The following is a 24,700-nucleotide window of genomic DNA, read 5'->3' on the forward strand; positions in this document are numbered from 1 at the left end:
CATCTAACAGTTTTTAGGAATTATTCCAAACTTCATATGCTGCACAGTGTACAGCATAATACAATTACTGCATAATGTATCACTTGTACTTCATTTATAAGCAGTTGTAAATCTGTATGACACTTATATGTAATTTGGCATGTTTTAGGTATCATTTTAACCAGTTTTTATTTGAAAAAAAAAAAAAAAAAAAAAAATTGTAAAACATTTTCTCAGCTTATTAATGATTTTCACACAATTTCAAAGCCATATATAAAAACTTCATCACAACCACTTAGGAAATATAAAAAAATGGTGAAAATAGCACTTAATTTTTATGGAGGAAAATCAAACATTTTGTGAACGACTCTGAAATCACAGGTGGTGCACTTATTATTAGGGCCCATTGGTTAGGTTGGGGTCCACGTAAACCTGAGACTTATTAAGACTGGGGCCCATTTGATGTGTAACCTTTCAACTTGATTCTCTCATGCTTTGAAAAAATTTTTCTACTCATCCCATTCAAAACTAATTCATAATTACAGTGCAGTACAGTACAGTATAGTGCAGTACTGTATCAGCATTCAGTGTATATATCTCTCTCTTATGGAGTACTGTCATTGTTGGTAACGAATCTTGACCAGTTCTTATTAGCTGCCAAGTATTACAGAATACAGTACATGATATCAATGTATGTTGTGCTCAAGGACCAAAATATCTATTCAGTTAATAATTCAAAAGTAGATCACTCTGTATAACTAAAAAAAAATTATGCCAGTTTTGTAGTAAAATTGTTATTCCTAAATGGTCAACAATACATTGTTACAATACACAATGACAAACTCATTTAACAGAGATGCAGTCTGAACGCTGTCTTGGTCCAGAACCTTCTTTACTATTGCATGTTAAACTTTAAATGATGTCAAGCTAACTGTATTTAATATACAACAGCTAATAAGCTCAAAAATTAATATAATATAATGCATATAGATAAAAATATATGAACACAATTCAGCATCAAGGAATGGACCACTTTGGATATATACTTCCCAAGTTCTTATTATAATATTACCAGTCAGTATTAGTAAAACTGTACACAGTGAAGCACATTCCTCTGGCACTTAGTTTCAAATTCATGTAGAAGTTCATCAATGTCGTTATCTAAATCCTCCGTGCCTGAGAGCTGAGAAAATAAGCCAAACATTAGTGCAGATAAACATATGAACTCTTAAAATATAGTTCAAATACTATAATCTATTAAAATAAAGTTCTTACATGTGAAAATTCAGTTATAATATTTTATTATGTCGGGTAACTAAAGGATGAGGTGGAGGAGAGGCTTTAAATGATACTGTGACACTACAAACTTTTGACACCCACAAATACAACCCATTTATTACACCAATACTGTACTTAAGTTCAACATGACTGCATGATTCACACAAGGTTTTCCCTATTGTGACTCTCATGTACAGTACTGCATTAAATTGTACCTTTCGTCTCTTTTATCAAACTAACCCACATAAAATCATGGTTAGGGACCTGTTTCTTATTCCTTTTTTCCTCATTACATGTTCCTCCTTGCCCTATACAATTCTTTTTATTCATCACTACTTTAAAAATTCTTATACAGTATCACCATTTCTTCATCTCAAAATACAGAACTACAGTAGCTGAAAACTTAACTTTTGACCTAATTTTCCCCCGATTAAAACTTCTATACCAGTCTCACTGTAATCACCACAAGTAATCTTCAGGTGTTCCAAATTAAAAATACCTGTATTGTACTACATAATACAAGGCTGTGCTCATCTTGATTCTACCTACCTGCATGAGAAGCTTGTAGAGGGTGGGAAAAAAGTTACACATTCAGCGTTCATCAAAATAAAAGGGAAGGGGGGAGGGAATACAGTACTGTATCAACTTGTCACGCTTAAATCACACCAATACAATGACACTTAAGTCTTACCAAAGCCGCTAGTTCGCAGATCATAAATGCACCAATGGTAGCCTCCTCGTGGTTGTCCTGAATGTCTATGTTGATTACGTGAACGGGAGTATTCTCCTCTGGGATCCGTGCTTCTAAACCTGTAACACAAGAATTTAACTCCTGTCCATCAATCATCCTCTACCCCCCTCCCCCTTTCCATTCTTCTGGGAGGTGGATCATGGTGTGGAGAAACCTCAAAAGGAGAGAAGATAAATGTGGAAAGCAAGAAGAAATACCCAAGGTTATAACTTAAAACCTACGTACAGGATCACATAAAAATTAGCAAAAGAGGGGTGGATATATTACTGTACGTTAAGAATGGATAGACCACCCTCCTGAATGGCTGATAAGGATGGGTAATCTTCAGGTGAAGTAAGCTGGGGTGCCTTATCTCCAGATGATCTAAAATTTCATAAAACTGTGAAGCAATTTTGGGAATTAATAATCCAAAAATCACTTAAATTAAAATACACAGACAGACAAGGATTGACAGAACCCATTTCCTCATCCCCTGTTTCAATTATCAGTGAGTGGGATACAAGAAAAGACAAACCTCATCAGAACATAAACAACTCATCACTACTTAAGATAAACAAAAAAGAAACTACAGTAAAGGATAAATCACCAATAACTTACCTAAATTCTAATTACATTGAAATATGAAAGAATAACAAATTAAAAAAAAATAATAATAATCTACACACCCTGTACGCACGCTTCAAAAAATATCATTACAGAGGGACCTGATGAATTACAAAATGAACACCGTGACTCCTGTTGTCTCGGTAGGGTACATGTCAAATTCCTTCATCCGTTGCGTCATTATTGTCCAACACAAAATCGTAAAGATACTTTTTAAAGCGTGAGTACACCATTTAATACAATCACCACCTTAATTACATACACCTCATCATTCTACCTCCATGATGATACTGTACTATACTTACACTCAAGAACCTGGTCATAAACTCGTTCTTCACACGTAATAATTATGTCAAACTTCTCTTTGCACACCTGAAATCTTTCCGGTTCAGGTTTGATTCGTCGATTTCTATCTAACATATGAAGAAGCCCATTCTGGGTGTATCTGTTTTTGAAGAGTTAAGGATTTTCTGAAATATTACTTAAAAACTAAAAAATAAATAAAAATAAATAAATGAATACACTAATGATCACACAGCCTTGCAACACATCGAGTACTCACAGTCAACACCGCCTCTTTCTCTCCTCTTATCTCTTACCAAAATAGCAATGTCCTACACTAAAAAAAATAATGAAACAAAATTGGGACATCAGACAATCAGTCAAACTACTGAAGCGTTTGTCTCTCCCTATATACGTACTGTAGTAACTGTTTAATATCTGTATGAAACTACCAACACCTCAAGATAATTTCAAGGTGTGATTTCAACAACCAAAATTTAGGAAGTGTCACTAAGATAATCAAATAAGACTAACATTTCCAATATTATCATCACCTCCCCTCATTACTCTCATAAGAACCTCACGACCCTCAACACCTTCCTCTGCATACTGTACAATGGAACAGCATTTAAAAGGTAAACATAATGCACTAGACAAACAATTCCATCATTTACAAGTAAAGATCTTTCCCGAGTGCTACAGTAACTTCTTGTATTCTTAACTGCCATTATATCAGTAAGCTAGATGTGATTATTGATTCACACATTATACAAGGAGGGAAGAGCATTAAATAGAATATATGTACAATCTGGGTCTTTATTGTGGAAGGGGAACAACAAAGATAACCACATCCATTACAGGATTAACACAGAACAACTGACAGCAAATGAGGAGAGAGTCAGTTTCACTCTTTGATTCCAGCCACCGTGAAGTAGTGGGAAAGGCCTTGCAAGTGAAAAAATTAAATAAATAGTAGACATCTTTTATATTGTTTTCCATAACCTGTAGTGTAGCAAACCACCAGGTAAAATGAGTTAGCTTAGCACAGCCCCAAATTTCCTGCATGGTATATATCTCATTGACTCGGAGTTCAGAACCTTATCAATATGTTACAGGATAAGGTCTCCCTCTCCCAGTATTGGTAGCAGTAGTAGTTCATAAAAATAGTGCAGTGGGTGAGTACATTTTGCTAAGTAAAAAATTTGTTGAGGAAAATATTGACACCCTATCACTCATCAGAGTACAGGCATGATCCAGTGGTACCTAACTCCACTAAAGTGTAGGAGGAGTTATGAAAGTGCAAATATATACATGATATAACCCCTCCAATCCATGAAGGATACTTGGATTAGCTCCACTTCTGAACAATTGATTGATTGACTGGGTAAAATATCTGGCCATGTGACACCGAAAATGAAAATCATAAGTCAAAGCTGCAGTATAATATAAATAAAATAAAATCCCATTAAATATCAAACTTAAAATAATATAAAATCCCCTACAGGTATTTATTTAAAAATCACAGGTAGTGAAGTACCTCTATGGCAATAAAAAATGTAAAAAGTCCACCATCAAGGTACCGAACTTCCCTTGCTGAACACCTTTGAGATATAGAAGGACGCATCCTCCTGCCAGCACTCGGCCAAAAAACGGCTCCTCAAGTCCACAGTCAGTGGCACCAGGCAGTCAACACAATAAGGCTGTGGTCCCCTGGCCAAAAGAAAACTGTGGGTGAGGTGAGTGTGGCCAACACATAGATGGGTAAGGGCAGTCTCATTGTGGCAGGGCATCCAAAGATATTTCCACAAATAGATCTTTTCTGTAATTTCTCGCAACTTGTTGGGAACGGATAAATTGTCCCATTTATAAATCAAAGCATGGGAGAAATTTTTTTTTCCCATAATCTTGATTTTTTGCTAAACCAAAGCTTCATAAATTGGGGACTACTGGTAAACTGCCAAAGATGAGTAAATAAATAAAATACCACACCAAGTCAACAGTGCCTGACAGAACAAAAGCCTTTCACAGATCCTACATAAATTATCGGATATTTTTCCACTTGTATCCCTTTTTATATTACAATCAATGGTGATGTTATGATGAATCAATTCTCACAATTTACCAAATTATAGGTCTAACTTATACAGTAAACACAACAATTCCCAACCAAAGATTCTCCTAGTGTGAATCAACTAATATATTACATAGTAAAGTTTTTAATTCATTCATCCTTGGTTAGAGTCTACTTATTTTCTTCTAAATATCTTGCACACAGAGTACAGCCAAATCATCACCAACAGTGGATCAGACTGATAATGTGACAGTTTGGGCTAATGTAACACAAAATCTTCAAGATGAGGTGTGTGAACAAACAGAGATATCCTAAAAAAAGCATTTTACCTTAAGAGAGTAAGATTATAGTAATGTGTACATAACCCCCAACCTGACCCCCCCCCCCAAAAAAAAATTAATAAATAAATAAAAATAAAATAATGATAATAAAATTAAAAAATAAAAAATGGCAAAGAGTTCAGGTACAAACTGAAAGAGCAACACAGTAACCCACAATATGAAGATGCTGAACTAAAGTAGTCAGGGTACAGTAACAGGGGGAAGTTGAAGGAGTGTACCAGCCCTCCCACTAATAAGGGCAAGTGTTGAACCAACTGTAAATATTGTTAACATAGTGCATACTGTAGCTTTACCCCTTAAGCCCCGGGTTAGGGTGCTACTGGCAGTACCCCATGGGGTTAAATTGTGAAAAGAATTAAACTACTGTATTCCAAAAAAAAAAAAATTAGATAAAAAATAAATTGGAGCGCTAGTCGGACATTCTGGAACATCACCCGGGGCCTAAGGGTTAAGTAATACTACAAACCCAGGGAGAACAAATGCTCAAGAATCACATTCTTCTAAAGGACAGTCCTAGAAACCAGGCCAATTATGTATTGGTACACAAATGCCAGAAGCCTAGTTAATACAAGTGATCGCGGGCCCTTCATGCCCGGTGAAAGTTTGAACGGTCGTGCTTGGCTAGCATACAGCGAATAAAGGTGTGCCAAGTCCATAGACTTGCATGGTTAATTAGGGTGCACCAAGTCCGTAGACTTGCATCGTTTTCCATCGTAAATAAAATGGTTAATTAATGCCTTCCTAAAGAAACCATCGACATGGAACCAGGTTTGTTCCACTCTACGAATTTTTTGCCATTTTTCCACCAAGTTTGATGAAAAACGATTGTGCCGTTTCGGCTGCCCAGAACAGACACACAGACAGACAGACAGACACACACACACGGCTATTCCTATAGTATATTACATGACTGATGTATTGAATGCATATGTGGACACAGAACTACCAGACATCCTGGGTTTGAGATGATGAGCCACAGGGTGAATTTTATTTACCATTTAGAAATGACAGGGCCACAAGAGGTGGTGGTGTACTATTGTATGTCGAGGAGCACCTCACATCAACCATTAATGACGAGCTAAATGAAATAGGATCATCTGAATGTATTTGGGGTGATTTGATAGCTCAAAACAAAACCAAGCTGACAGTAAGTGTATGCTATAGGGCCGACTCAGCTTCGGGGAGAAAGCAGCAGATCTCCAAAAAGTCATCCAGGCAGCATCCAGAGTACAAGCCCTTATCATGGGAGACTTTAATCATGAGACAATAGACTGGGTGAATCTTAACACACAAACCGAGGGAGAAGATTTCCTTGATCTCATTCAAGACTCATTCCTCACACAACACGTGTCGGAACCCACGAGGTGAAACAACATTCTAGATTTAATTTTGACGACCGAGGAAGTTATGGTGGACTACATACAAAGATGGAATACAATCTTTGATAGTCGAGAAAAAGTAGTTGGAGGAATACTATGACTTCACCCAAGGAGATTATCTTCTCATCAAAGACAAATTATAGAGAATTAACTGGAAGGAAATCGTTAGAATAGGCAGACAAACACAAAACAATACAAAACTTCACGGAAATCCTCGAGTTAAACGTGGATGAATGTATACCACGGAAAACAAAGATAAGAGGGAATAAGATCAGGTGGACGAATCACAGATCTAGGGAAGCCATTAAGAAAAAAAACAAGATACGGAAGAAATACCAGAGCACAGGGCACCATGCATATTATGTTGTATACAAAGTGCCCTAAATGTGGCCAATCAGAAGTCAGATCAGCTGAATGGCATTTTGAGATGAAATTAGCCCAAAACATTAAGAAATATCCCAAGCCCTTTTATGTGTATGCCAGGAGTAAATTGAAAACCAAGGATACTGTCAGAACTCTACAGGATGAAAACAATGTGGCCCTGGAGGATGACAGACACACAGCTGATACCTAAGTGAATACCTTCTTTAGTCTTCACACAAAGACATTTCTTTGTGTTGTCATGCATCACAAACACAAGAGGACATAACTACAAGCTCGCCAAGTTAACATGCAGAATGAATATAAGGAAATACTTCTTCACACTGAGGCTGGCAGACCTATGGAATGGTCTACCAGCCTAAGCTGTGGAATTAAGAACAGTACAGCACTGGGCTTCAAAATACCCCTTGACAAAATTATGAAGAACACTAGAGGGATCCTACAAAGGCCACTGGCCTCCTTCCCTAGGCCATTTGGTAAACGAGGTAAAATTAGGTAAAATATCATACACGTATTACTCATAAGCTCAATAAACAAACCCAGTACAGTAGTTACTATTCCTATCCTCAACACTCATCTCCTAAATGGGACAAAAAATACAGTAGTTTGACTCACTATGGATCAAAGGAACTTCTTATGGGAAATAAGGACCAGGGGTGAGCTCATAAAATTTTTTCAAGCTTCCAAAAATTACTTTCTAAACATTTAGTGGTTTTACTTATACAGTAAGCCTTGCCTACACATCATACGTAATCCTTGATTTGCATTACTGAGATGAACATACCATACAATATACAATATGTTGCCATCATAAGTCTTGGCTGGGTGATCCAACAATTCTTCCTTTTTTGGAAACTTAAGTAGAGCTTCTTCTTCTAATATTCATTTTCTGCTTTTCTGGCCAATAGCAGATGAGTCTTGAAAAACAAGCAGATGCTTTGTGATAAGAGTCAGGGAGGCTTAGTGACCTTGTCACTACAAATGTAAAATGGTGTCTCCATTTTGCTAGAAATGTTCAATACAGGTATGTTTGCCAGGGTACGTCTGCCTATGACACATATCTGCAACGGGGTGAAGGAGGGAGTTTCATGAGTTTATTGGTAGAGTTTTTTCTTATGCATTCCTCACAAACTTACAAGGCCAGGAGCTGAAGGGTTGAGTTTAATAAAATTTATAATTCAATTGTCAAAACAATAAACACAAGTGTTCACTGATACTTTCTTCCGCCTTAAGGAAGTGACACCAACTAATCTGTTCTACACCATATGCTCAACCATCCTACCATACAGTATGTAACTGATAAGGCAGCTAGAAATACCAATGACAGCAGTGGAGGGTAGGTCTTCTGTTGCTCAGTTCTGGCCATTCTGCTCCAGTGGGAAACGTATTATAAGAATAAATAAAATACCGTATAACGAAAAAACACTGCAATTCCTCTTATTCCTATTATTATCCATATTTATCATTCTAAAACTTAACTAACCCTTCCACATTTTCTGGTATTTTTTAATCTTCCCTTCACACAAATGGCTACAACAAATACAGTAATGAACATTGACAATTGTGTACACATATACTGGTCGATTATCAATTCTTTTCCTTTTCTCACATACCTTTCCATTAGGCTTCAGGAATAGTCATTTAAAATTACCTTATTACAATACTGTATCTGTGACCAATCAGTCGCCTTTTTTCCCTTTCTATAATCAATAATACAGTTGTACAGGTATTTCTTATTGTTAAGTTAACCACTTGTGCATGGGGTTCCCTATCTGCTGAATAAAATAATCTGGTAATAGCTAAATAAACTATTTAAAAAAGAAGTCCCTCATAGTGAAGGCATTAAACCATTAGCAGCATAGTTACTTTACCCCAAAATGGAAGTTTTTCTTCAAGAATAGTCTGGCAGTAGTATTCCTGACATCAAGATCACACAGCAGAGTTCAAAGGTCATCACCACCATTTAACAGCAGTTTTCCATGCTTCAAGAACAGTAAGTTTCTCTGATGACATTTAGATACAGTACAGAGAACCTGCCAAATAAATATCTCCAAATCTGTCGGGAGAAGAAGATTATCAGTCGAATATATCAAAAGCCTTCCTTTCTTCTGGGATCTTCTCTTCAAATGAGTGGCCTTGTGAATCCTCCTCCTCAACCACTATTACACCTATTACAGTGTACTGTATTTTATAATTAAAAATAAATACAAATCCTCAAAGTTGATAAAAAGTTAAATACTGTACACACAAAGCTGCCTCACTGACATTAACATCCTCCATTGCAATTTGCATTGAAAATTTCAATATCCTCGCCAGTCTTTGTGTTTCAGTAATGACAGACACAAGAAAAACTAAGAGAAATTAATAACAAAACATATTTGAGCAAAGTGGTAAGCAAAACAAACCAATTAAGCATTCAACATCAAGTAATCATTTTAATTATTCCTCTTCTTACAGACAAGTCATAGGATCTTCCACCAATGTAAACAACAGCCATTCACACTACTGTATCACCAACCACATGTCCATCCACGTCAAGACGAATTAGTTTACCTTTGATAACACTCACACACTAAAACTTCACAATTTCTACACTGTATTTCTCTGCCCCCGAGTTGAATCACTTAATATACTATTACACTACAATATAATAAATTAACCTATTCAAAAACGTTAGCTAACTTGAATAATTATGTTATCTCAATCAGAGGTATGATGTGCAACAAATTATATACCTGCTATATTATTGTTATTGACAAATTTGGGAAGTTAAGGTTTTTTTATTGTACTGTAGTTTCAAGTATATACTGTACGTACTCCAATTAAATATTATATTACAATTATAAGGATATAAACAACAAATATTGTATTATTGCAAATTTATTGTTTAAATCTACATGTCAAAAAGAAAAAAGCTGTCTTTGACAACAAAAATATTATTAAGCACAGAATTACAATAAGAAAAGACTACGGTACCAGAACAGTGTTTCCATCCAGCTACCCGTTAATCTAACATATCCCTTCTTTACCACATACTGAAACCATAATACCTGTACTGCACTGTATGAATCTACCAAAGTTTTGGTTTGTAATAAATACGAAGTTAATTTTGAGAAGTTTCAAAGCATCTTATTTATATCAGCATGTTAGCTATATTTATGACCTTAGTATTTCAAGGTACTGTACAGTACTAACAAGTACTTCACTCAAACTGTCTCAAAGAGCAACATGATCACTGATCTGTAACGTAAAATGTGATACAGTATTTTCAATATCCTGTTCACTGTATAAAGGTCAAACAAAGTCACAGATGAATAAAATGCAGTCTTACCTAAAATCATGCCTAAGAAGACACTTCAGCCAGGTTTCAACAAAATCAATATTAAAAGACTGTAGGGAACTTGTCATGTTGACAACTTTCATGCCTACAGACAGTGACAAACAGCTAGGTAACACTGTACATATCCTTATCCTGCACTCATCATTTCAAAAGTTTCAACTATAATGGCCCCCTGACATGGATAAAAATCAATCCACTTAAAACGATGTAAAAAAAAATTGGCAATATTACAAGCACGGTAACCATAATTTCAACGAAAAAAAAATTAAAGTCTCACCATCCACGCTACTGTGCTCACGATAATCCAAGAAAAATTTCAAGTTACAGTACGTCCCTTTTCTCACATTTGCAAAGCCTCTACTGCTATGGCACAGGTGGCAGGTTGAATAAAGGGAAAACCGACTCTCTTGCATTTTCTGTCAATCTCATTCATACAAACTGCCTTACTAGAGGTGCTCTACTATAGATACTTACAATAAAATAAACTGAAATATTTGTACAACATAACAAACAATAAAATACCCACCCCCCACTACCTTCCTGTGTGTAAGTTTGTGTTCTTTAAATGTACAGCAAACAGACGCCTATTAAAACCTTCAAAATATTCCTCTCTCGTCTAAAGATGCACAAGTTCATATCATGTTAATTTTGCCTATGTGTTCATCATATCATGTTTATCTTAGTTTGCTCACTTCTTGATAAAAAGAAAAATAAGGGAGAATGGAATAAACAGTACCCATAAAGAAGAGTATTTGTGGGTTTTGTGAATGGAGAAAAGAATGGCATAATCTTGGTAAAACATGCAGATCTGGAACCCCTACTTATTTCACCTGATGATTAAACACCTTAATGCTAAATTGGGAGATTAGACTAGGTTAGGTTAGCATTAGGGTCCTTATTTCACCTTAATGCTAAATGAGCTGATTAGGTTATGTTTGGGGTGTGTGCTCCTAATCTTCATATATAAACAAACAATAGCTGTTCTTCCATGGACGAATGTTAACAGAAGGTTGACGCATCACAGTAATCAAATTTAACACTTGACGGTTACCTGTAATAGCTACATTGCAAACTTCTTTAATCAGTAACAATTATACCACTATTACCACCCTTTCCTGTTCTACATCTTCATAAATAACTCATTATTATTTTTCGACAGATTATTTCATCCCTCCTCCCCCTTCCCCATACTGTTTAGTACAGTATCTACCTCTTACCGGTACTCTATGCATGGAGTTTCTTACATCCTCAGCGACTCGTTTCTCTCCTACCTTTCACACCTTAATCATTGTTCACTCTACTCCACACTCTTTAAGTTTGTACATCTGATACCCTTCTTTCAATTCCCTGCTAAAAAATATATAAAAATATTCAACCACGATTATATATGTAAGTATAAAAAGGATACAGTGTTTTATCTTTTTTTAAAAGGTCATTATAGATATCATCATAAGATGTTCCAAACTCGTAGCAGTTGGGTTTGTCTGGGGCAGGTCCTGGTAGCTTCACCTTGTCTCCCGTCCCAAAGGATCTCACATTAAAGCCTTTTTTACTGTTGGAAAAGTTGACATATTTATTCAGAAAATAGAAAGTGGTAGTTTCAAAGTAACTACAGGTACTAACAGATTTACTAAAAATAAAAATAAAAAACGAAGGCAAAGACAGTTTTTCATTCCACTTTACAAAGTAAAGTACATACAGGTATTTCTGGATATGTATATAAACATTCCTCAAACATTAACTACTGTCTCTTCCCTATCTCTAATTATATTCCTCCCATATTTACACCTTACAAATATGCAGTTTAGGAGTTAATATTAAGTTGATCACCTCACTAAGATGACTCAAGAAATTCTATAGAATATGAATCCCAAAGTCTGCACATTCATAAACCTAAATAAAGGAGTTACTGTACCAGCATATAACGAGGCTGAATAATATCCACTTACCTTAGGAAAGCATGAGCCTCCATACTGCGATTCATGTTGCTAGAGCAGGTCACTGCAAACCCAAGTTCAGCCATAATGTAACTTCTGAAAATTAATAATACTGTCAGTAAAACTCACAAAATTATCATTATTTAAAAATAATAAATATAGGCAATACAGTAGAAACGGTTCAATCAATGCAACTACAGTATACCCAAGATAAAACTCAATTAACAAAACAGTGTCAATCTTTTCCTCATCATCAAAACTGAACACTACTGTATTTTATGCTATTTTCCATGCTTGTATGGGTTAGCTATGACTAGCTGATGGCAGATCTCCATGTTATGAGGACTCTTGCAGCCTCTCTCATCAGGTTCTTAACTCTAATAGCATTTCTTATAACCTCTCACAAAGTCATATTTGACTTCCTTAACATTTCCCAAATGTAATTTCTTGTGTCAGAAATATTCATCTTTGGAGACCTAATATTAAAGAAGGATAAGAGTGCCATCTTACTTATCTCAATACTGTACAGTACTTTAAGGGAATTTTTCCAGTTACCCGGTATACATAAACCATAAATATGGTACAGTATCAATGATAAAGGTTCATTAATGATAACTATGTCAGAATACCCATGTGAAATAAATTCCTATCAATTTCAAACCGGATTGGAAACTATAGGATTAAAGGTTCCTATAGCTCACAAAGTCTATAGAAAACTCAGTAGTCAGTGCTTCAATCCGAGACATAACACTAAATTGGAAAAAATTACTGGCTAAGTATATTAAACTGTACAATATATCTTCTGCTTGAAGCCAAAGGTCCCCTAGAGACCCAGTCCTAAGCCTTTATCCCAAAACTAGTGGCTAAGCATTCTCAATTCACCCACCACATGTAAAAAAATGGAACACAAGGAACATGAATCTTCCACAGATCATAGCCACCGTCCCTACAGTTAACTTTTACTGTTAATGGCTACCATTTAAGGGTCAAGGGTTAACTCTGCTATTACACTCCATAAATGACTTGTCTACAGCATACACAGCCTAACAGTTAAAGGGGGGAAAAATAAGATTATGGAACACTGAAAACAAACATCACCTTACAGCCAAACTGAAGGAAGCTGCCTGTTTAGTCGTGCTTCTGGCCACCACATCATGCACTAGAACTTCCCTACGAAGGCTGAACCCTTAAGGTAGTCTGCCAAAGAACCAACCTGCCCCTTTGATGGAGGCACCAAAATTGCCTGCCTTGTATGTCTAGCTCCAAAAATCAGAAAAAGTTAGTTTTAAGAAATATTGGTCATCAGGAAGTAGTCCAATCAAAGAGGCAGGCTAAACACAGTAAAGGACAATGAAACACACAAACCATGGTCCTTAAGCCTGATTTCCCTTCCACCAAGTCCCAAGTTACTTTTCCCTGACCCCATGTAAAATACTGTAGCATTTTTCACAGAGAGGGAGTTTTGTGCAAGAGTAAAATACAGACACGAGACAACAGCCACAGTATGCAACAAGCTCTAAGTCTCTCTCCAAATATGTCTGTATTCAAACACCATGATAAACTATGTTTTCCACTGTTTGCCAACAAGAAGTTGGCCTTCAATTGACACCATAAGTGCCATCTGCCATGAGGACTTTGATAATGCTATCCGAGAGGTTCCAGTTGCCATCAAATGATGTCAATTTGCCAGGGATACTGCTACAAGAATCACCTAAGGGAAACATCCCTAGCCCTTGGAAAATCTCACACCTTGACCTGGAACCAAACATTATCACTCATTTTCAAGCCATCTTCAAGGAAATGAGAAGATAAAGATTAATTCTGTGCCTTTCTTCCCTAAATAAAACAAATCTACGAAAAATTTGATCTCATCTGCCCATACACAATTACAACCATCAGAAATATGCAGCACTATTTCTCACCAATGAGTGATTCACTGGTTATTGGTAATACTGCAGCACTACTAAAAATATTGCAGGTCCACATAATAGCTACTGTAATGTCTGAAACCATTTTACAAAGAAACAATATTTCTTAATGATAAACGACTTTAAAAAAAACAATAAGTTATAGGTATTCCTCGGTCGACACATGTTTCTCACAACACAATTCCATTTTTACACTACTCATCAATTAGGGAACAGCTTTCATAAAATATAATCCATTTCTGGTTTAACTCAGTCGATAGATGAATGCGTTCTAGACATGTCCTGGACATGGGTTTTAAGTGTCTCAAACTGAAGCATATTATCATAGCTGAAAACCTTTATCGGTGGTTGCTATACAGTATACGGTATAGGCAATTAACATTCATATCCTGTGTTCAGTTTTGTTTATACAGTAAAACTTAAGAGTATCTGACCACCAGAGAAGTGAAACGTGTGAATAACGACACATATCTTGGGAAAAAATAAAAAAATATACCTCGGATGTCATTGTTATGGAGTGAAGCAGCGTGGACCGTGTGGTCCCGCCTGCATCACAACTACACAGCCATGCTCTACTCACTCTACATATGGCTATTACTCAGTGCAGACCTGTTCTGTCATGACACATAAATAAAACACATTGTGAAAACAATGCCCAAGCAAGTACGTTCGCTATAGGCTCCAAAGAGCAGAAAGCACCTTACCATGAAGGATAAACCAGCCATGGTCAGCAATACCCTGTACAGTATAGTGAAAGCATATTGTTAGTGTGATCCACTTTATCTCCACTCGAACTGAAAGTGGGTCCCAAACACACCCGCATAATCTTCACTATGGCACATAACAAACATCACGAGGCAGCTGTGGCCTTGAGATGAGCTACATATGTTGCCACCGATTCAGTTATGAAAATGTATTGTTTTCATTGTTTAATATAGCAATTATTGCTCATTTTTGACATACAGTATGTAAAATATAGAATAACAAAGGATTGGAGGCTAATTCACTTTTTACTCATTGTTAAATCTACATATGATAATGAAATTCCCAAAAACAAAGTTGAATTTCACGAACTTGTGCACTTCATTGCCAGATGTATACTGTACACATCCAAATCATCCATTTGATCTCACACTGCACAAGGCCAGTCATGCCACATATACATACAGTATATGTACGTCGGGACTCGGGAACCTTCAAAAATCTTCTGTGGCTCTGAAAGCTTCTAGAATCTACAAACTTACCTACATCTATTAACATTTAAATAAAAAACATCTGAATTTACTGAAAGTTCCGTGGATCATAAGTATGATAATTATACTTGAACTAATTTATTAAGAACTTAAATACACCAATCTGTGTTAGTGTAATATCCTGGCTGTTGTTTTGAACAGCTGTGCTATTATGGACGTCTGAATAACGACATAGCTGTGGCTTAATTCGTTCGGTACTCAAGGTTTTTACTATAGATTCATGGTGCTTGCTGAAGATTTTATGAACATTTTAACTTATTTTCATTCACTTATGCTCATTCTTTCTTTTGTTCCTAAACTGAAATTTTCAGTCAATACCTTCAACTTAACCTCCATGTAATAATTTGGGCTGACTGGTAAACTATTAACCCTCTGGTACTCCTTGCCATGGTCAGAAATCTCACTCCCTCATTGTCTTTTGACGTATATTGCGTCGGTAACTGAAAGGGTTTTTTTTCATTTTAATAAATATTAGGTATAGCAATCCAGACCCAAATTACACCCTTAGAGATGCATCTGCCAGCCCACGACACTAGTGGGAGGAACTTAGGTGGTTGATGGGAGCGGTCCACTGCTCTGTTTAAGGGAGGGGTGCTCTCAGTGCGAGGTACGGCTGAGTGGGAGGGACCGAGCCAGCACTGGAGTGTTTCAGAGACGTACTTTGCGTCGAAAGACCACGAGAAAGTTAAATCCACACCTTAATGTAAAACAGTACCCAAGAACCTGGCATACAGTCAAAATATAGTTAACAAGCACATTACAGCTAAATATGATCACTTCTCAAACTGCATACATGACAATAAATGTCACCTGCAAGGCTAAACTATGGAGCTGATGATGTATTCCACAAAAATTATATACTGTAGCTTCCAGTTCTGGAGATGGCATCACCGGGAGGTAAATTAGTGTTCAGGATTAAATAATTTGTAAAAATATACCGTAACGTGTTTTAGACCTAATGCAAATGTCTTCAACATACTAGTTGCATAAAAGAAAATTTTCTGTGAAACTTATGGCAAGTGTTACCAACAGTTGGCAATAGTCAAGATGTTCATTCCTGGCAAACTCTTAGTAGCACAGTGAGCTCTTTTGTCAACCTCCCAAAACATCATTTCCTCAGTAATTTAAACTTTATTTTCTTGTTTACACATTTGATTTAGATTCTATACGTAAATTGTATGACGTTTTTACCTCACTTGGCAGCCTGAATTAAAATCTATGGGAGAACTGACCACAGAAAAAATATAAAAATATACCAAGAGATATTGAATTTTACCTTACAAACCTTTTAATGGTTAAAAATAAAACTACACAAATGCGTAGTACAGCTGGATGACCTATAATTGAAGCATCATTATCATACAAGTTCCCTGTGACCTATAATATAAGTAACCATTACACAGGAGCACATTACACAACCTCGTTATATTCCTTGGGTAGAGCGACCTTCACTCTCCTCTACCTCATATACTCCCACTCGTAGAAGGTTTACAACATAACGCCGTCCTGGTGCCATAGATAATACTTACTAGAGGTACAAACTTTAGCATTAATGTGATATATAATAAACCAGACCGTGACTTACACTCCTCCTTCTGGTAAAAGCAAAACAATGTCGCGGGCTTAGAAGGTTTATCAAGAAAACTTCCTATTCTGCCTCTTCCGGTTTTACTGTTAAAATAAGCATACAAAATTACTATAAATTTATATATTGATTTATATATATATATAGTTATATTTGCTATTTTATCTGAATTAAAAATGCTCTCAGAACAAAAACGTGAAGAAATATTTACACAGGCGCTCTCTTGGATGATGTGCCCCGTGATATACTTATTTTAATCTACTTCTGAACCTAGATGATGATTTTATGGCTGTGTATCCACAGATCTTACTCTGTATAATAATATTAACTGTTAGAGCGAGCGAGGTAGATATTTTATGACATATTTATAACTGACGTTATCAGCAGTCATCTTGTTCTGCCAATTGTTTGTCCAACCTTCTCTCCAATATCACCTCATTTGGAGTATTTATCACCTGTCTTCTCAGTTATACCGTTTTATAAATCTATAAAACACAGTTAGAAGTTATTCTGTCTTAGATAGGTTTGAGTATCTGCCTTGGACACCTATTGTATACTGTATACGGGTCCCAATATATGGTGGGGTTCGGTAGTGGGTTCGGAGCTCAGTGTCGGGTTCGTCCACTCGGTCTCGGCCAGAATGTAAACAAATGTTACGAATCATGTCTGAGGGAGAGGTGGCCAGGGCACTAAAATGTGTCTTAGCACGTGTGTCTACAGCAACAAAGGGTCGACGTCCTGTAAGTGAATTAACAAGTGATTATCAAGTAGTGGTCAGTCTTTGAATAGTATTTACTGTTGATCTTTATTTTTGTCGGATGTGTTTGCTAGGAGCGTGATTGGTAAATTTTGACTGAAGGATTTGATTTTTTTTACCCTGCTTTCTCACCATCCTCTTTATCACTTGTCACTTTACTAGCCAGTCGGGAGGTCTGGTAAATTTTCACTAATGCACCCGGAAATCAGTAGTTTTTGAGACCTCCCCCCCCCCCCTACCCATCAATCATAACGATTTTTTTTCTCAAGTAAATCACAAATTAAAAACCAACAGGTATTATTGCATTTTCGCACCCCACATTCCTACCCCTAATCTATTATCATATTTGAATAAGACGTCTAATTATAAGATAATTTTCTTATATTACATTTCCGTCGCAAATGTACAATAACGGAGATAGTGCATCCAAAATTTTCTCTATTTTCTTCAATTAATCTTCTGCCGTTATTGCCTACCTCACCTCCCACACTGCGTGTCTCCTTCATAAATCATCACACGCATGTGTTCCCGTACACGTCACGCGGCTAATCAAAAGCGTTTTTTCTTTACAACCAATTTAAATGATTTGTGGTTAAATTTGCGGTATTTTTGGCCCAATCAAATTCGATTTTTATTTTGGATCTCATATTTCCACTTTCTTTTACTTTTATCCTCTTCGCCACTGATCGGCTTGTTAGCCGCTTGGGCGATCGGTCACGTCTCTGATTACTTTTCCTTTTCATTTGTCTTCTTCACCAAAAGATCGGCTCACTAGCCGCCCGGGCGATCGGTCACGTCTGTCAAGCACTGTTGGCAAATACTGGGCATGCACCGGCTCCTGAATGTACCGGAACCCGCTCCAGTGTTGGTCAAGTCTTGTCTTGAAAGAGCTACTCGGTGCCGTCACAACACTCTCTGGTAGATTGTTCCAAGAGTTTACAACCCTCACTCCGAAAAAGTTTGCCCTCACGGTTTTCTGGACTTGTGGCTTCTTCAATCTTGAGTTGTGACCCCTTGTGGGGCGAGCGTCCGACAGCTCCAAGTAAGGACACTCAACTGAGTAGTGCCCCCTGAGATGCTTATACACCTCAACTAGGTCCCCCCTTGCATTCCAATCTCTCAGGGTAGCTGAGGTGCCGAAGTGCAGGCACCAGTCTGGTGGCCCTCCTTTGAACATTTTCAACCAACTGACAGTCCCTAGCATATCTCGGGGACCAGATGGGGTGACAGTACTCCAGATGGGGAAGCACTTCACTCCTGAAAATCGTTACGAGGGACGGACCGTCTAGATATCTGAACGACCTTCTAATAAGACCCAATAATTTATTTGCCTGATTTACCTTCTTCTCGCATTGGCCCGAGAATTTCAGCTCATTGCCAACATACACACCTAGATCCTTCTCACACAGTCTCAACTAGTGCAGTTTCTTCATCACGTTGGGACATATGATATGCCTCCTTACCGTTGGTACACCCCAGGTGCATCCTCTTACACTTCGTGACATTGAATCTCAGCAGCAATTTCTTCGACCATTCCTGGAGCCCACAGAGGTCCTTCTGCAGTTCTTCACAGTCCGCTTGGTTCTTAATTTCCCGAAATAACTTGGCGTCATCGGCAAACATTTGTATGGAGGAGTGTACGTCAGGCATGTCATTTATGAAACAAACAAACAACAGCGGGCCCAATACACTGCCCTGTGGTACCCCACTTGTGACAGGTACAGATGACGATTTCGTGCCATTGATCACCACACACTGCTTGCGGTCATGTAGAAAGTCTTCTATTCACGCTAGGACACTTCCCCGAATTCCATGCCCTTCCAGTTTAATTTTCAGCCTTTTGTGGGGTGCACTGTCGAAAGCCTTGGCAAAATCTAGGTAAATATTGTTGATATTACCACCCCGTTCCAGAATATGGGTCCAAATATCCAATACCTTGAGCAATTGTGTTTCAAATTCATTTCCGACCATGGAAGTCTGCGATGGGTGTCACTTCAATTGTATGGAGCTGATTGTGAGTTTTGGGAAAAAAAACGAAGAAACTATAGCATTTTTTCAATCTCATGGTGTTCTCCCAACCTCAGTAAAGTGTCCTAAGTGCAAGAACGAAGACAAAAGAAGAGACGGCCAATAAGGTAAGAAATAAGTGATTCCATCATATGGTGAGAGTCAGTTAGGTTAGGTTTGGTTTATGTTTTTCTAGTATTTTTTTGTGTATTTTGTATTCACTTAGCCATTATTTTTTCTCGGGAAAATGACCCACAAAAAAAAAAGGCCAATTTCCGACGGAAATGAAGGTCATAATCTGTCTAAGCACACATAAATACACTAGAAAAATTTATTTTTGACTTTCTAACAAGAGTTGGGTGCACTTATGCAAATTTACCAACCAACAAAACCAAACCTAACCTAACACTATTTTTCTGATGAAACTCTGCAAATTGACATAAATAATCTCTATCACAATGTCGGCACAGCTCTTTCCACCTTTTAAGCCATATCTGGTTATTCTGGTACTGAAAAATCAAATCTCCGCTCCCGACACTCACGCATTGTTCATTGATTTAGACAAAAAAAAAACCTTTTTTGCCCAATTAGAAGTCTCCTATCACTATAGCCAACAAGAAACCCCCCCCCTCCCCCCACACACACATGCGCTGTAGATGCTTAAGAAGCCAACACGGAGGTAAGGAGCACTGTGTGATGGGTGGTCAGTCCTTCTCTGTGAGACATAAACAACAAATGGCGACACTTGTGACTGACCAAATCTAATAATATTGAAAAATTAATATATGTTATTCTTAATTTCCTGCAGGATTATCACAGAAGAAAAGGATCTTAGAATTGTGTAAACATTACAAAAAACATATTAATAACAGCGAGAGAAAGACCGGTGCATGATTGAAATTTCACCAGAGGTCTGTTAGTTATTTATTATGGTTTTTGTTGTTACTGATCATAAGAATTTGTACATAATGTTAACCACGTAGTATGGAACTTGTGGTAACGTATTATAGATTTATAATTTGTACAAAACTGTAACTACTTGGGTTTTTTTTTCCTCTTAGGATGTGGCAGCACTTGGTTCTCAGGCTCGGTTGGTTGCCGTCAGCAAAACCAAGCCAAAGGAGATGATAATTGAAGCATACTCAGCTGGCCAGCGACACTTTGGTGAAAATTATATCCAAGAGTTGGTGGACAAGGGTAATGATCAGCAGGTAATTTATAATATGTGTGTAGGGGGGTTGAGTTACTTCACTACACACTGAGTTGACAGGTCAAATAGGTCTCAGTTTTACTTGTTCCTAACCTGACCATTGGTATTAAAACAGTCTTATAGCACCACTTATAATAGTTAGGTTAGGGTTTATTTGACCAACAAACATACAATCAGAGAAAGTTTACGGGATTTGTGTGTACAGTGCAATATATATTAACTTATTGATGTCCGTATGTAGTTTCAACATTTGTGATTTCATAAATTTATTTACATTGGTAAGAGTGAGGCAATTATATTTCTGCTACTGTCCTCTAGCCAGCTGGCTCTAGTGACATGGGCTGCTTACAGTGGTACTATGTGTGTCTTCACAGAACCCTGCACTGTCACCCAGGGTTGATCATTCCATTGTTTTAATTTCAGATATTAGCTGAGTGTCCTGATATCAGGTGGCACATGATTGGTCATGTTCAGAGCAACAAGGTTAAGAAAGTAAGACCATGAGATACGACTTATTGTTTTGTTTATGTAGCTCATTAATCGGGTAAGTCCTGGTAAACCAGATGAATCAGGAAAAGGAGTCTGGTTATTGTGAAAGATGCCTGAAAAACAATAAACAGTACTGTATAGTATTATTTTCTCTTTTTGTGGCCATATAGAATATATACAGGTATCAGCAGATATATTGTGCCTATCTTAAGAATTATTTATATTATTGACAGGTTGTTGAAGTCCCTAATTTGCACTGCATTGAGACTGTTGACAGCATCAAGTTGGCTACAACTATCAACAATGCCGTCCAAAAGAACCTCGGAGACAAAAAGTTAAAGGTTTTTGTACAAGTTAACACCAGTGGGGAGGATAGTAAGTCAATTCTAACATATTGTTTCCAAGATTAAAAACTTTTTATACCTGTATTTAGGTTGGAAAAATTCACTATTTTGTTAAGAACATTAAAGCACTTTAAGTAACTACAGTATTATTTATTTACAGGTTTATTCACAATTCTCTGGTGTATGGTTAAGTATTCTTATAATATAAAAGTGGTATCAAGGATTGTTTTGAATGAGGAATCGTACAATTAGCATATTTTTTTTTAGATAACCTCTTAATGTATTACTATAATTATAAATTACAGACAAAAGCGGCATTCATCCAGATAGAGTAAATGAGTTAGTGAGCCACGTCCTGCAGAACTGTGCCCACCTAGACCTAGCTGGCATCATGACCATAGGGGCATTTGATCATGATCTCACAAAAGGTCCCAATCCTGACTTCCAGGTAGGAATACTGCAGCTGAGGAGCATGTTAACCCCATTCACTGTGGGGATGCCACTTTTAATACAGTATTTTGTTTGGTTAATGCCAGACAATTTTATTCAGCCCAGAGGGGTCCCTGTACATGAGGAATTAACTCATATATCTGGCTACAGATATGAAGGGCTCATTCTGCCACATGTTGGATGGTTCTTGAGAAACTGAAAGCCAATTGTTTTATAAAGAGAACACCATGAGTCTTTATCTTGTCTATGTCCTTGGCATTGAAAATTATGATGTGCATTGCATTTTCAGAGGTTGCTGAAATGTAGAGCAGAAGTCTGTGAAGCTCAGTGTATGGAAACCAAAGATGTAGAATTATCTATGGGTATGTCAAATGACTTCGAACATGCAGTAAGTATACTATGATGTGCGATGTATATTTAAGATATTTTAACATAAGTATATGAGATCATACATTAGTTTACTTAATGGTCAATTGCATGGTTCTGTTTGATGTTCATAATGCCACTACATGTGTGTATTTTGTTTCAGATTCTTGTTGGCAGCACCAATGTGAGAGTTGGCAGCACAATCTTTGGAGCACGAAATGTCAAGAAGTAAATGACTAACATTAAATTTGTTATTTAGAAATTGAAAGGGAGTTATGGTAATGCTCTTACCAATATCAACTACTTATTGATATTTTGCTGTCTTGGTGTTTATTTTACTTCCTTGTATGTTATTAATATCTGCAAATGTTATTTTAAAAATTCTTGAACTTCACTATAATAAAGTGTGAATGAATACTGTTAAGTCATATAATATGTACAGGGGGTATATGGAAGAAGTAGTAAATTGATTAGGAGGCGAGTATAGTTGTACTCTGAAAGTTTATGGAAAGTATCAAGAGTTAGGACATTATTTCTATAGGTATCAGTAGTTTTTAAAAGCATAAATTCATTCAGATATGAGGATTGTAGACTCACAAACAAGACCAACTGGAAAAAGTTTAGTGAGGCAGCTATCATTTTGCAGTGAGAGAAGAATGAAGTTGATTGAAGCCTGGTACTGTACTGTACTTCAAATACCCATGTGGGTGTGGTACCTGTATTAATACTTGTTATCTTGGTCCTATATATTATCATCATTTTCATCTAACCTACACAAAACTGGAAGGGGAATGATGATAATTGATTGCAGGATTAAAAGTGCAAAGGTAATTATTTCCTAATACTGTATCTTGATGCAACAATTTCACATCAGGAATTAGGAGAGGAGTAATGTTTGATAGAAGTTTATATTGAAGAATACAGTATAGAGATTAAATACCTATAAGAAATAATTTTAAAGATGTTTAATCTAACCTCTCGTCAGATTATTAACTCTGATGTTACTGCCTTGTGATAAAAATAAAGCATACAGCGTGGATGCATGGAACCCCTTTAGTATTATAGTCACCAATAATAATGTACTGAGGGTGAAATAATATGAGATGTATGGGGTTCATATTACTCATCACCAGTTTCATATCTCACAGTGAAAGAGATGCACAGTACAGTATGGTAAATTTCGTGGTTAGCTTTGTGTTTTTCTTTTTCCCTGAACCAAACTCTAATGTATTATAAGTGTGTTTTCTCTGAGCTGGCTACCTGTGTGTTGTCGTACAGTACATACATGAATGCTGTATATGAATTACAAAAATGAACTGCCCTTCTTTTTCTTGATTTGGCTAATGTCTTTTGGATACTTTAATAATTCTCAAATTGAGCTCTGTATTAATATATATATATATATATATATACCCTACCTTCAATAATTGTTAAAATGACTAAAAAATTTAATATTAAACTTTTAAAATGATTGAATAGTATAAACTTCTTGATATTTACTAAAAGGGTAAGGAATTTAAGCCCTAGAACCGATTACTGTATTGGTGGACCGCCAAATGCAAGCTAAAACATGTGGAGGTCAGCTCGTAAGAAACTCGTTAATCGAGGAATTGCTCGTTAACCGAAGTTAAGAATCTTATGGAAGGTAACTCGTTATCCGAGGGACCACTGTACTACTCTTGCCAAGTCTGCAAATATGGCTGACTTGAGGGCAATACAGTCATGAATTGTAAAGTACCCTTGGATTGGCTAACAATCCAAATGTTGAGGGGAAATAAATAAGTAGGCAGCCATTGCATCAAGTAACATCATTATGACATTAGCTGGGATATCTTCATTGAGTGAGTAAAAACAGATCCTGAATTATGTTTAATTTTAACTGGAATGAACCCTTTGACTGCACAATTTGGATTTGCCCCATGTGCAAAAGAAAAAAAAATCCTTGAATAATAATTCTTTAGCTTAAAAT

General features: G+C 36.7%; 2 protein-coding genes across 2 annotated transcripts; one reads left to right on the forward strand and one right to left on the reverse strand.

Annotated features, from left to right (window-relative positions):
* Positions 1–295: 295 nt before the first annotated feature.
* On the reverse strand, positions 296–17,139 carry LOC121879393 (RNA polymerase II subunit A C-terminal domain phosphatase SSU72-like). Its single transcript, XM_042386011.1, has 6 exons — positions 17,109–17,139; positions 12,355–12,438; positions 11,814–11,957; positions 2,917–3,056; positions 1,949–2,067; positions 296–1,162 (listed from the first exon to the last, which is right to left on the reverse strand). Exons 2-6 carry the CDS (start codon positions 12,426–12,428, stop codon positions 1,061–1,063), a joined length of 579 nt encoding a protein of 192 aa, XP_042241945.1. The 5' UTR covers positions 12,429–12,438; positions 17,109–17,139; the 3' UTR covers positions 296–1,060.
* A 578-nt stretch (positions 17,140–17,717) lies between these two features.
* Positions 17,718–23,920, forward strand: LOC121879397 (pyridoxal phosphate homeostasis protein-like). Its single transcript, XM_042386019.1, has 7 exons — positions 17,718–17,848; positions 20,934–21,083; positions 21,506–21,574; positions 21,805–21,946; positions 22,221–22,363; positions 22,655–22,753; positions 22,895–23,920. Exons 1-7 carry the CDS (start codon positions 17,759–17,761, stop codon positions 22,961–22,963), a joined length of 762 nt encoding a protein of 253 aa, XP_042241953.1. The 5' UTR covers positions 17,718–17,758; the 3' UTR covers positions 22,964–23,920.
* The last annotated feature ends 780 nt before the right edge of the window (positions 23,921–24,700 follow it).

Source organism: Homarus americanus, unplaced genomic scaffold (genome assembly GCF_018991925.1).
Source record: "Homarus americanus isolate GMGI-L3 unplaced genomic scaffold, GMGI_Hamer_2.0 scaffold30768, whole genome shotgun sequence".
Taxonomy (NCBI): domain Eukaryota; kingdom Metazoa; phylum Arthropoda; class Malacostraca; order Decapoda; family Nephropidae; genus Homarus; species Homarus americanus.